The following is a 12,779-nucleotide window of genomic DNA, read 5'->3' on the forward strand; positions in this document are numbered from 1 at the left end:
CTGAAATATGATCATTTGTCTTTTCCCCTACACACAAGCACAACACAACACCATAAATGTATACAATAAAGACAGTTATCAGTATTTTGCAGTAAGGGTCACAGACTGTTTTGTTTTTGACATGGGAGGGCGAAGAGAGAGAAAGAGAGAGAGAGAGAGAGAGAGAGAGAGAGAGAGAGAGAGAGAAGTGGATTGATGGATGGGTGAAGGGGGAGGATTCCTCTGGTGGGAGGGAGAAAGGGAGGTGAGGGAGGGAGGGTGGTGCTGAATGAACAGCTCCTCTGCTCATAAAGTAATCAGAGAGCTCCTCTGCTCCTCCGTCAGAACGAGCCATGAGACAGCCGAGCTCCCCGTCCTCCAGACCCGCGCCTACTCACCGCCCGTCCCTCTGACTCTCACCACGGCACCATGAAGAGGCAAAACGTGCGGACCCTCGCGCTTATCATCTGCACCTTCACCTACCTGATCGTCGGAGCGGCGATCTTTGGCGCGCTGGAGTCCCAGGAGGAGACGGACCAGTTGAGCAAGCTGGACCTGCGCAAAAGGGAGCTGCTCAGCACCTTCAACCTGTCCTCGAAGGACTTTGACGAGCTGGAGACGGTGGTGTTGCAGCTCAAGCCGCACAAAGCTGGGGTGCAGTGGAAATTCGCCGGCTCGTTTTACTTCGCCATCACTGTGATCACCACCATAGGTAAGAGAGAGTCACTCGGGGGTCAGCCCTGGAGGCTTAACTTGCTGCAAGGGGAGAAAGTTGTCATGTTACATTATTTGCATTTTTTGGTCTCCGTATGATTTGAAGCAACAGTTATTATTGTAAACCCTGAACTTAATAGGCTTTATAGCAGACCATTCATGTCTGACTGACATGATACAACTGCAGAATTCACACTTGCTTATGATAACTTAAAATAACACTGAACTAAACGTTTGGTTATTAAATGAGCAATGACATAGTTTAAGCTATAGGCCTGTCCACAAATCTTGCACTCAGTCAAACAGGTAGACTCTGTAAAGATTCTGAGGAGATGAAATTATAAAGTGATACAACGTCAAAGTTGCAAAAGTATAGTTGACATTATGTTTTATTCTTATTTGCTGTAGCCTATTATGTAGTTTTATAATAGACAATTCATTTGTAGAATTGCTGTAGTTACACTTTGGATGTGATTTTAAGAATTTGATGTTTTGGGTAATTTAATTATTATCTGTGCACCTTAATGAGTTAGGACATCATATGTTTTGTGTATTAAACTGAACTCAAAAAAGCTGCTGGCCTAAAAAGGGAGCGAACAAGTTTCCCCCCTTAAATGTGTTAAGTACAACAATATGAAAATATGAAAAAAAAAAAAAAAAGTAGTACTTCAAAGTTCCCTACATTCTCAAATGTTACTATTTACTGTCGACACATCCTGAATTTATGAAAGCATTCCCTTATGCTAGGAATAAGCAGATTAGATGATTTAGGCCTACTATTATGATATAGCACAATAAATAAAATACAATATTATGTTATATTACTTGGAAGCTAATATGTAAGTTCATATAGACTAGTTCAGCATGATATAAAAAAAATGCAATGTGGGATAAAATTTTTAAAAATAGCAAAAAGGATACAAAATGCATTGAATAAGCAAATTTGAAAGAGTTAGTATGAACGGTTTCTCATAGTTTCCATGTCTTTCTGCAGTTCCTCGTGCTTTAAAAACACGTGTGCAACATTTCCCTGCAAAATTAATAATTAAGTAAGCATTTGTTTCACCATGAGATAGGCATCAATTACTCTGACAGCAGCTGATAGCTAGCTTTAGCTTCTTCTGACTAGATAAAAACATTGCAAAAGCAAGATCATTAGACCCAGATACTAAAGGTACAAATGTGTATATGGTTTATTTATCACTATAACATCAAACTTCACAGCCTTATGTAGACCACAAATACAAAAAAGCTAATTTTAACTATAAATGTATGTACAATCTTACTTGAACTCTTATTTTTAAGATGCTTCTTGTGATTTTATAGTTAATGTAGAAAAATACTGTAAGTATGTTTTGTTAAAGAATCTAACATTTAACTGAACACAAGTTCTGCATGTAAGTATGAAATATTGATGGTAGCTTTAAACCTAATTACAGCAGTATGAATATTGCACATTTCCAACAGACTGAAACTAAACAAAGAAAAAACGTTGAGTTAGAGCGTTTTTGCTTTCGAGTAATACGTTGTATTGTTTTGCAGTATTACTAAGGGAATTCATTAAATTAAATCATCAATGAAGACAGATAAAGGATAAGCATCTATCCAAATATGAAACTGCAGCACATAACTAAAGGTTGTCATTAGAGAGATGCTTCAGGCAATTGAAGTTATGAGACTCTCATTTGTTGCTCATTATTCCTGCAGAAAAAGGCCCTCCAACATAACAAAGCCTGCAGCTCTTTACTCACTTTATTACACAGCCCTCATGTAGCTACAGCCTGTTTGCTTGATGATGTATCTTAATTTCACTGAACTTCTTGCGTAACATTCCACTCCACTTGTACAGTAACATACAGCTTTGTGACTAAGGTCTTGTTTACATGAGAACAGCCCCATTAAAAAACAGTAAAGTAATTCCTTTGCATTTAGAACAAAGTTTGCATTCACATTTTACAACTGAGTCTTGGATGCAGCCTTTCGCATAACAGTGACCCCTATAGCCAAAAGCAGGGATAACATGTAAAATGGCCCATGTATTTCAGACTAATATTCCTAACGTACATACTTGAAATTAATAATCACTGTTTCAAAATGAAATTTCAGACAGAAAGTATGAAAAAGTTAAGGCAAATGGATTAACGCCAATGACTGTCTCTTCTCATTGATTCTGCCTGAAATTAAAATGTGTTGGCTGCTTCTGCTGAAGGCATGCCTCGGGTTGATTGAGTTATGCCATGTTACATGACATTTGTTTGGTTTAGTAATTTGGTAAATTGTAAAAAAAAAAAAAATAGAGACTAAAAAGAATTATTGCAGAACAAATAGCAACCACTGTGGCCATGAGTAGTAATTACGGGGAAACGAAAAGTTAATTATGCCAAGATGACTCTTGAAAACATGTTATATCAAATACACTTTAATAGTCTTAGATGGGAGTGCAGAATGGATGAAGATAAAAAAAATGTAACCCAACATTGTGGGTTAAATAACATGTATTTAAAGCTAACTAACCTTGACAGACTAATGAAGGCTGTGGTTTTAAAATAACTAATTATATTTGATTTTTTTTTGTAAGATATGATGCTTGGTAGTTAAATGTTTCATTTGTAAAAGGTGGATTATTGTTATTTTTTCTTCAAAAAAAAAAATGACCAAGTTTCTTTTAAACATGTTGTTTTCGTTTGTTAGAAACAATCCTTATCACTGTTTCCTTTTGGAGTCATCCTGGTGTATTCAGTAACCAGGCCAGTTGTCAGTGATGATTTGTGACTTGTAACCCTATCAGATGTGAGCAGCTAATTGCACACCCTCCCAGCCCCAGGTGTATGTGACTGCATTCTGTAATTGTGAGCCCAGCAGCTGCTAAAAACACAGTGATTGGCGTTTCAGCCTGCCATTAAGAATTAATGACAACACCAGACCCTCGCTGTTCCATAGAGCTCCAGGCACACAACATTAACACTGTAGATACCGCACTGTACACTCTATATCCTGCAGCCATGACTTACAGTAAAGTATCCAGAGTGAGCCACAATACCAAGCTGAAACATAGAGTTTTATATGATTAACTAAATCAGAGCTAAGGCCGGGATCTATTAAAATTTTTCCTGTGATGAAAGAGAGGATGAAACTATTTCTGTCACATACTGAGGTATAAAAATAGAGCCTCTTATTTCCTGTCATATTCTTTAAAATTGTAATTAACGTTATACCAAAATTATGCACTGTGGACATTCAGATTCACCACAGGATACCTTATTTTCAGTTAAATAATGAACGTCTGGGCGGTACTTCATACATGATTTTTCATGAGTCCTTATTCACATGGTCGGATGATAATCATACAAAAATGAGAGACAGAGAGAGAAATTTTCTTCTTAACTTTTGTTTATCCTAATTTTAACTAAACAAAAGGGGGGGATCACTGTAAATTGTATGTTTGTTGATAGATTTTAACACTTTAATTGCAAATATTGTATGTTTTTTTGGTTGGTCAACAATATACATAAACCTTTTTTAAATATCCTCCCAAATTAAAAAAATATGTTTACATGACCACAAATTCCCCATCAATATGCTCTACAATACGACAACATGTCTGAGTTTTTTAATGATGCTCTGTAACCAAACCCTGAGGGGACTTAACACAGCTTTCCGACCGAGCGGCAACCTCTGGTCTCAAACTATGAAGCCCATGCGGAAGTTTTATAAACTGCAATACATCGAGAGTCCGCTCGAGGCTGGCTGCAGAAACACCGGAAACCACATAGACATGAATGGGAAAAAGACGATCTTTGCAGCATTAATAAACATGTTTACACTGTAAACTGTAAACATGTTACACACTGTACGGGGGTGATTTTTTTTCTAACCCAACGGTTCAGAAGATACAAAGATAACAAGTTTTTGCCCAAATAAGGACATGACTGACTTGACTCCCGGATGGGAGCACATAGCTGTTGGCTAAGAGGCTCAAACTCCGCCTCTTTACATCACACTCTGCCTGGTTGAGTTCTACATTTCCAATATGGCTGCCGCCGTCGATTGTCTTCAAAACAGCGTTCAGGAACAGATGGGCGACATCACTGATACTACGTCCATTATTTATACAGTCTATGTTTCTTACTGATCAACCAGCTCTGTTAAATACTGGATTCTGATTGGCCAAAACCCCATAACAATGGTAATTAATGCTGAATAGCAAGAGCAATGCCAGCGACAACCTGATCATATACGTCATACAAAATCCGCCCATGGAAAGAAGTCCGGGACATTCGTTAAGTTTATGATTTTGCCTCTGCCTGTTGACAATGTGGCAAAAAAGTAGTGTCCGATAGCAATAGCAAACAACAAGGGTGATATTTTTATCCTTACACTCAATTTATTTGAAGAGCACAAAACTAGAAACTAGAGAAACTAGCGAGGTATGTTAGAAAGAGACATCAACCAAACTGAAGAAAACAGACGCGAAGCAACCACAAACCCAAACACAGTATGAGCTTTCACAGTGTTAGAGGACTTCTATTAAAATTGAACTTTATAATGCTAATATTCAATGTTAAACTTAATATGATTCATAACAGTAAAGCAGGTTAATGTTAAGACTCCGATGTGGATGAAAAATCATCTTTGAATAATTAGTTATGCGTCACCTTGTTTGTATCTTGTCTTAATGTAATTGCTTTTTGACAGGAAGAACAAATTCTCAATTTTAAGAGACAGTTACCATTTCCATAATGCAATGCTCTACTGTTACATTTATTCAGCTACCTTTAAGGAAGCACTTTCAAGATGTCAGATATTTCAGGGAGCTCCTCTGCACAGTCAGGAGCTGCCTTTTGATAGAAGACTTGTTCCTCAGGGTGCTCTCCAAACACTCACCCAGCTCTAGGGCTGCTCATCCTGTCATCAGATTATGTGACTCTGGCACTGCAGTTCAAGGTCATGTAGACTGTGCAGACTAAAACACAACATGAAAACAATGTTGTACAAATAGGAGACGGCTCATATCCTCTGTGTGTTATCTGATGTGTGTGTGTATGACATCTGATAACAACAGGAACATGTTAAATGAGGACATGTAGAGACGTTTTGTTCTTCTTCTGGGCAGCTGGCCTCTCTGTGTGTGTGTGTGTTTTTGTTTAACACATGTTGACATACAGTTTTCTTTGTGGGATGTGCAATTTGATATCGTAATATGTTTATACAAGGATCAAACTCACATTTAAGATATTCCTCCTCTTGCTCTTTGTAGCTTGGAATCATGCAAAACTGTTTTGTTTTTCCGGAAATCTGTCAAGTTATTTCTTCTTTCTTTACTCAATTGAAAATGTTGACTGGAACTACCTCCACCTCCTCTTGTTGTAGAAAAGTGAGGCTTGAATATCAACCCATTGTGCTGGGATTGGGTAATGGCTGACAAGGATTCAATAACGATGATGCCCTGCCCCTTCCACTTACAAAGTATACATTTAACTTACCTTCTGAAATCAAAAAAGATTCCTCATGTCAGTACAGTGACAGTTTTTTGCATGAGGTTCACACCCATACTTTTAAAAGAATAATCACTCTTGTATTAGTGTTGATAATGTTTTCTCTTGTTTTATAGTCAACAGAGGTGTCAAACATGCTGTTATACTCCTTTAAAGTTCAGATAACCAATTTAGGTTACATTTTTCTGAACTGTTATTACATGGAAACAATGTTTGTGTTTTCATTTATAGTGTGACCCATGTACCATTTGTTAACATGGAGGAGATGAGCATTAGGACCTGCGCTGCAGCCAGTCAGTAGGGGGAGCTCTAAATGTTTTGGATTCACTTTTAGGGAGCTGTCATGTTGTCCATGTTTTATACAGTGTATGGTATAGAGCACGGGTTCCCAAACTTTTCAGCCCATGACCCACAAAATATAGGTGCCAAAGACTTGTGACCCCCACTGTCGCTCAAAATGATTTAACGTGGCTTCATTTAGCTGGTCTGCAGAAAATTAGCCTACCTACATGAGCCTGTGTGTTTCCTGTGCTGTTATGAATTAATCTGCTGCCACTGATGCTTATGATCATTAACTGTTCACTAACCCTAAACTTAGGAGTCATCTGGCAACAAAGAAAGGCAGAAAACTCATTACATTTTCTATTTTCAAGGTTTTATTTCAAGTTTCAGAGCGTGTTATGTTAATCTACAGCTGATACATGTTGCTGTTTATCATACAGACATGATTACATGAAGAATAGAGAGGAGGAGATGAAATACACGGCCGATGTGCGGCCGATGTCCGGGATCCCGGAAGTGTTGTAAATGCGGGAAAGACAAAGACGCCGAGCGGACCAATCACAGAGCTTGCGGTCCGCGTCAGCTCTACGGGGAGTTACATTTTGGAGGAGGTGCACGTCAGCTACGTGCATAGGCCTCGGCGTAGGTACGGGAGCTACGCGAACCCCCGGCGTAGGGTACGCCGTTGATTCAACGCAGAAGTATAAATCAGCCTTCAGGGTTGTGAATTGAGTTTTCACGTGGGATTTTGTGCCCTGTCACGAATTGGCTTTTGATTTTCTCTATTCTCCCTTGTATTAACCTGAGTGAATACAAAAAGCTCTCACCATGTGTTTTCATGACTTCAGGATAGATCTCTTTATGACATAGCAGGCATAGATTGGTAATGAAACAGACATCTGTTGCTTGGTAAATTTTTTGTAGCATTCAAATAAAATAATCTCAGACATCTGGGGTGTCTAGTCAGGTGGATGGTTGCTTTCCTTTCCAAGTTTTTTTTATTTCTGTCTCCAAACATACCTTCACACCAAATTCAATAGAGAACAGCTGAGCTTTTTTTGTGGAACTTACAACCTCAAAGATTAAAATTCCCCAATTTTAAGAAGACCTATTTCCTATGAGAAAACATTATTTGTGCTATATTTAAAGAAACTAACCAACATTGCTTTGGAATATGAGCAGAAAGGCATAAAGACATGGACAAATACATGAAAAGGAAACCGATATCACCAGAAGTAAATGTTTTGTTCAGTTCAGATGAAATAACTATTTTACTGCTGGATGAAGTGTTTTATTTCACTTTTGAGCACATCACTTCCTCTAAAGTGTTGGACAATTAATCTCACAAAATACAAACATCCTGACTTTTGATCTTTTGTCTAATATCTAATCTCTGAAGTCATTAACTATTCTCTCGGCTCATAAACAGAACACATCTCAGGAACAAGACGCTTCAAAGTCTCCATATGGTTTAAGTTAGTAAAAAAACCATTAAAACCACCTGCCATGATTTGCATTTCTAGAATTATGAATCACCTCTGGTTTAATAGTGTGTGTTCAAAGATCATTTGGCGGTTTGCCTCTTCATGGGTTAGTTGACATGAGCTCATTGTCCATCGTTCATGAATAGATTATGGAGTCTGTTGTGGGGTTGTGTCAAGGGTTTTTGGCAAGGACTGGTTACTGACTCGTGTGAGAGGTTCCTGTGTTTGACAACGTTTATTAACATTTCGGTCTTCACTAATCAATGATACTTTACAATTACACTATGATATCATACAGTAGTTACTTTTCTGTATATTGCTATATGTATATTAATTTCAAATGTAGCCTAATAGAGCAGCAACATATACATCTTCAACTTTTTGTTTCTTGAAGGAATCAAAAGAAGATGTATCTTTAACACTTAAGCCTAGTTTCCACCAAGTGGTCTGGTATGGATCAGTACAGTTTGGTACTGGTCGGATTGGTGATGCCTGGTCCTGTTTGCATTCCCACAGCCAAATGAAAAAGTGCAACAATGAAATGCCACAAAAGCTGCCAGGAGTCTATTGCAACCAGTGATTCTCCCCATTGAACAAAAGTGATGCCAAAATACCCCATGTCATGTGTGGCCTTTAAGTAATCAATAACACATCTATAAACTTATTTGTTTTATGACCTATGCTGCAGTCAGTCTGAGGGGGGAGCTACTAATCTTTTGCCTTCTCTTTTGGGAACCTGTCATGTCGTCCTACTTTACATATAGTCCGTGGTTGCAACACAGCACAAAAGTTTGTTTCTGTTCTAGATCTGCAGCAGGCACACAATCGCAGTTTAGGATTATGGGGTCAGACCTGGGGTAGCAAATCAGAATTCAGGGGGTCCTATGCCACCCCCGGGACACCCCCTGGACATGCTCCTAAAATGAAGTGAATGGAAATGCATTCAGGGCATGAACAAGCAGCTGTGATCTCAAAAGATAGCAACCAGCCAGTGACAAAGCTGCACACTGGTGGGGAAAAGCTGCTAGTTGGTTGGTAAGCAACGCTCTTCTTTCACATTAAAAGTGGCTTGGATCTGATGTGCTCCAAGCTCTGGTTTTGTTGCCCTTTCACACACAGAACATCCTAATTTTGATGCAGTAGACTCTCTAGAGTAGAGACACATTAGTGTTCAAATGTAAAACAGACTGGCACTAAAATGAGCAGATGAGCTCAGCAAATCCTCTCTGGGTCAGTGAATCCGACGTCTCTGTGCGTGGACTGACGATGAATTAAACATTTGATCGTTTTTCTATTTTCACAGCTGACACAGACTTTGATTCGACGCCATGCATGAATCCATTTTCAGCCATGGCGTAATTAGAGGGCACATCCTGAATTATTAATAGTAATTACTTATATTAGGATCATCATTATTATTCAGTCAGCTTAAGAGGTTAGTGCAGTTAGTGGTTGAGTGCACAAAGAATATAACTCTTACCAGCTATTCCACATTGGCCCAGATTATCAGACAGGCAGAGGGAGATGTACTTCAGAGCTTCATCACAGGAGAGAGGGGAAAGTGTCTGCCAGAAAACATGAAAAAAGTGATGATACATACAAAAATACATCTTTAATACAGCATATTACTGTTGTATTAGAATTAGGATACCAAGTTATGTATGAAGAAGACTGATATGCTGTTTCCTGTATGAGCGCATGTGGCGAAAAGAGCATTATGGCTTTAGATCATTTGGTTATGCTGTGTAGCTTCCTTCATGTTTGAGGGCAGCAACAGATTAAAGAGTCTGTTTCATACAAAATAATAACTCAGCAACTCACTGAAGTTTTGTTTTGTGTCATAAAGGAGTTCAAGTTTGTACTTCACAGTTACTTGATGGATAGAATTAAATTAAGTTTGTATATTTGTGTCCCTCTCAGGGTGCATTGTAATCATTTTGTTTAGCTTTTCATCCAACACCATCATTCGGACAAATTTCAGTTTATGCAATATTAATTTTAGGAGCTACATCTTTTCAAGCGTCAACAGAATTCAACAAATATTATAATGCTAAAAGCTAAAGTAGTAAACAATGTCACCATCATACATGTGTTAAACATCAAGCTAGCTAGGATTCATTGTGAGCATGTTGCATTGCTTGTGTTTTCATCTTAAGCACTTTTCAGCCTCAGAGACAGCTAACACAAATTTAGCCTTACTTTCTTTGAGTAGGATCATAGACTGTATAAAATATAGACGTAGTATCCATGACGTCATCCATCTGTTTCTGAAGAGCTGTTTTGAGGCCAATCGTCGGTGGCAGCCATATTGCTGCTGTCAAGCGATTGTGATGTAAAGAGGCGGGCTTTGAGCCTCCTAGCCAACAGCTACAGTGTTCCCGTCTGTCAGTCAGGACAGCTATGCCTCTCATTGGAAGACTCGTAATCTCAATATCTTCAAAATTGCAGCGTTATGAAAACATTCACCCCCCGTACAGTGTGTGCCGACCAAGAAATGAGCTATCCAGACTACACTTGTCTTTTGAACCAGACTGTAAACATGTTTATTTCTGCTGTAAAGATCATCTTTTTTGAATTGGTGTGTATGTGGTTTCCAGTACTTCCGGAGCCAGCCTCAAGCAGATCCTCCATGAACTGCAGTTTTAAGCACTTCCGCATTGGACTCATATTTTTAGACCAGAGGTTGCTGCTTGAGGAGGATTCAGCATCTTTCCCCCATGTCCTCCTTTAAATCATGGAAAATCTAAGGTGGCTGGTAAAAAAACTGACAATCTGTTACCATATTCAGAATATGCAGGGATGAAAGGCCATATATAAGATGAAGAAACAATTTGATAACCCACTAGTTGCAGTCAGACAACAGCTCACGTTACAAGTCGACCCATTAGCTAGCATTCCCATTTGTTGCATTATGTAACAAAACAGAAAATGTCCCGTTTGTTTTACTTCAACTATTGTGTAAGTCTACTAAGATGAGCCTTGATATTTCATAGGTAATTTAGGCTTTCCCTATTGTACCACGTTTTATTGTCTTAAACTAGCTGATGGGCCATCATGAGTGCAGTTATACCTTTTCAAGATTTTCAGTTTCAGTCTTCTAATTGCTGATTAATCACCCCAACATTAATGCAGCATACACACTAGATACATGTAGTTAAACAGTTTCTGTGTTACGGCAGAGGACAATTGCTACCATGTGAATCTCCTGATGTTACACAGATGACCTCTATGTTCTCTATGCAATTTGGTGTGCTTTACTATACTGAAGGGAACAGCGTGGCCTCTCAACTAGGTTGTTCATTTTATTTAGAATGAGCCAAGAAAACAGAAGATTCTTCTCCTTTTTTTTCCTGAATCCTCTTTCTTAAAATGTCAGCACTGCACTCACATGGTTCCTCTCAAAACTCCAAATGTAATTGTCAACAAAAGCAGCAATGTTTTGTGCATCTCATCTGTAATGACTGTTTTAGAATGAAGGTTTCTAATCAACCAAAGCAGTTTCAGTTTACAGTTTAATTGAATCTGGTGGTGAATTGATCCCAGCCCTGCTGTAGAGCTGCCGCTGCTGAGCTTTAAGTGATTATGAACATAATGTGACTGTAACCCTCCCTGCTGCTTGCATAAAAGAGATTTAAAAAACAGAGCAAATTACCTTGCGTAACGCAGTGTCATGCTCCGTAGGGAGGCCTTGGCCCTCCTCAACCATCAGACAGACACACTGAGATGTAATGTGACAGACTTGCTTGAAACAAATCAATTTTAAGCAAAGACAAAAATATGGTTCATTTGTAATTATTCTCAGTGTATTTGTGATATAACACACAAATACATGAATGTCCTAAAGGTCACAAGACAAATGTTGCATGGCATATTTTTGCATGTTAGTGACACATTAATTAAAAAAGAGCCTCATGGTGTTTGAGTCAGTGCTGCAGGGCTGACACTGAAAGCATGAATAAGCTCTCATTGTTTGCCTCGTGTCACTAAGGTTACAGGACAGTCACTAACCTCAAAACAAAGACAACTTGAGGTGTGCAGCTGAGATAAGATGACCTGGTGAGGGGAGAAACCGTAGGTTGTCAGAAGTTTTGTATGTCATACATCTGAGAAAGTTACCATGCTGACCTGAGTAACTAAGACAGTATGAACTGTACTATGATGTCTCTACAAACAGAATGCACACAGGGAGGGAGTCTTAAAGGGTGAAGGCATCTAATTGTGTTGATGAGTCAGCGCCTGCTTCAATCACTTGCTCATCACTTAAGTTAATAAGGTTGTTCCTAACCTCATTGACCTATGACCTTTTAAATCATGAATCGTCAACTCACAACCTCTAAATAAATGTCATGTACTCTATTTATGTAAGATATGTTAGCACTTGAAGGTAGAAAAGGAGGTATTTTGCTTAAGGGTGTAAAACTGTCAGTCTGTCCACAAAATGAAAGATAAAGAAAAAGAAAACAGCATCTGTAATTATAGTTCAAATTACCAAAAGAGCTCTCATAAATATGGCTAGAGTAATTTTGTGATAGTGGAATGTAGTCTAGGAAGCCAACACAAGCTTAAACACAGGTAATAGTTCCTTGTTTCTAACAGACGTTCTTTTTTTAAAGATGACCTCAATCGCTCCCTAACCTTAATCATATGATTATTATTATCCCTTTAACGACAAAGGTTCCCTAAATTTAACCAAGCAGCCGTTTTAACCCAGATCAGCATGTTTTTCTAAGCCTAACCAAATCATTTCAATCTAATGAAACCTTTTTCACGGTGTCTCTTTTTGATTGAATTGATTTATTTTCCCCTAGTGATGTCTTGTCAGTGG

General features: G+C 38.5%; 1 protein-coding gene across 1 annotated transcript in view; it reads left to right on the forward strand.

Moving 5' to 3' along the window:
- The first annotated feature begins 262 nt into the window (after positions 1-262).
- Positions 263-12,779, forward strand: part of kcnk3a (potassium channel, subfamily K, member 3a) — a 46,764-nt gene continuing 34,247 nt past the window's right edge. The window contains exon 1 of the mRNA XM_034698899.1: positions 263-691. Coding sequence (XP_034554790.1) covers positions 409-691 — 283 coding nt within the window. The 5' untranslated portion in view covers positions 263-408. The remainder of the gene's footprint in view (positions 692-12,779) is intronic.

The sequence above is a fragment of the Notolabrus celidotus genome, chromosome 13 (assembly GCF_009762535.1).
Source record: "Notolabrus celidotus isolate fNotCel1 chromosome 13, fNotCel1.pri, whole genome shotgun sequence".
Lineage (NCBI taxonomy): Eukaryota > Metazoa > Chordata > Actinopteri > Labriformes > Labridae > Notolabrus > Notolabrus celidotus.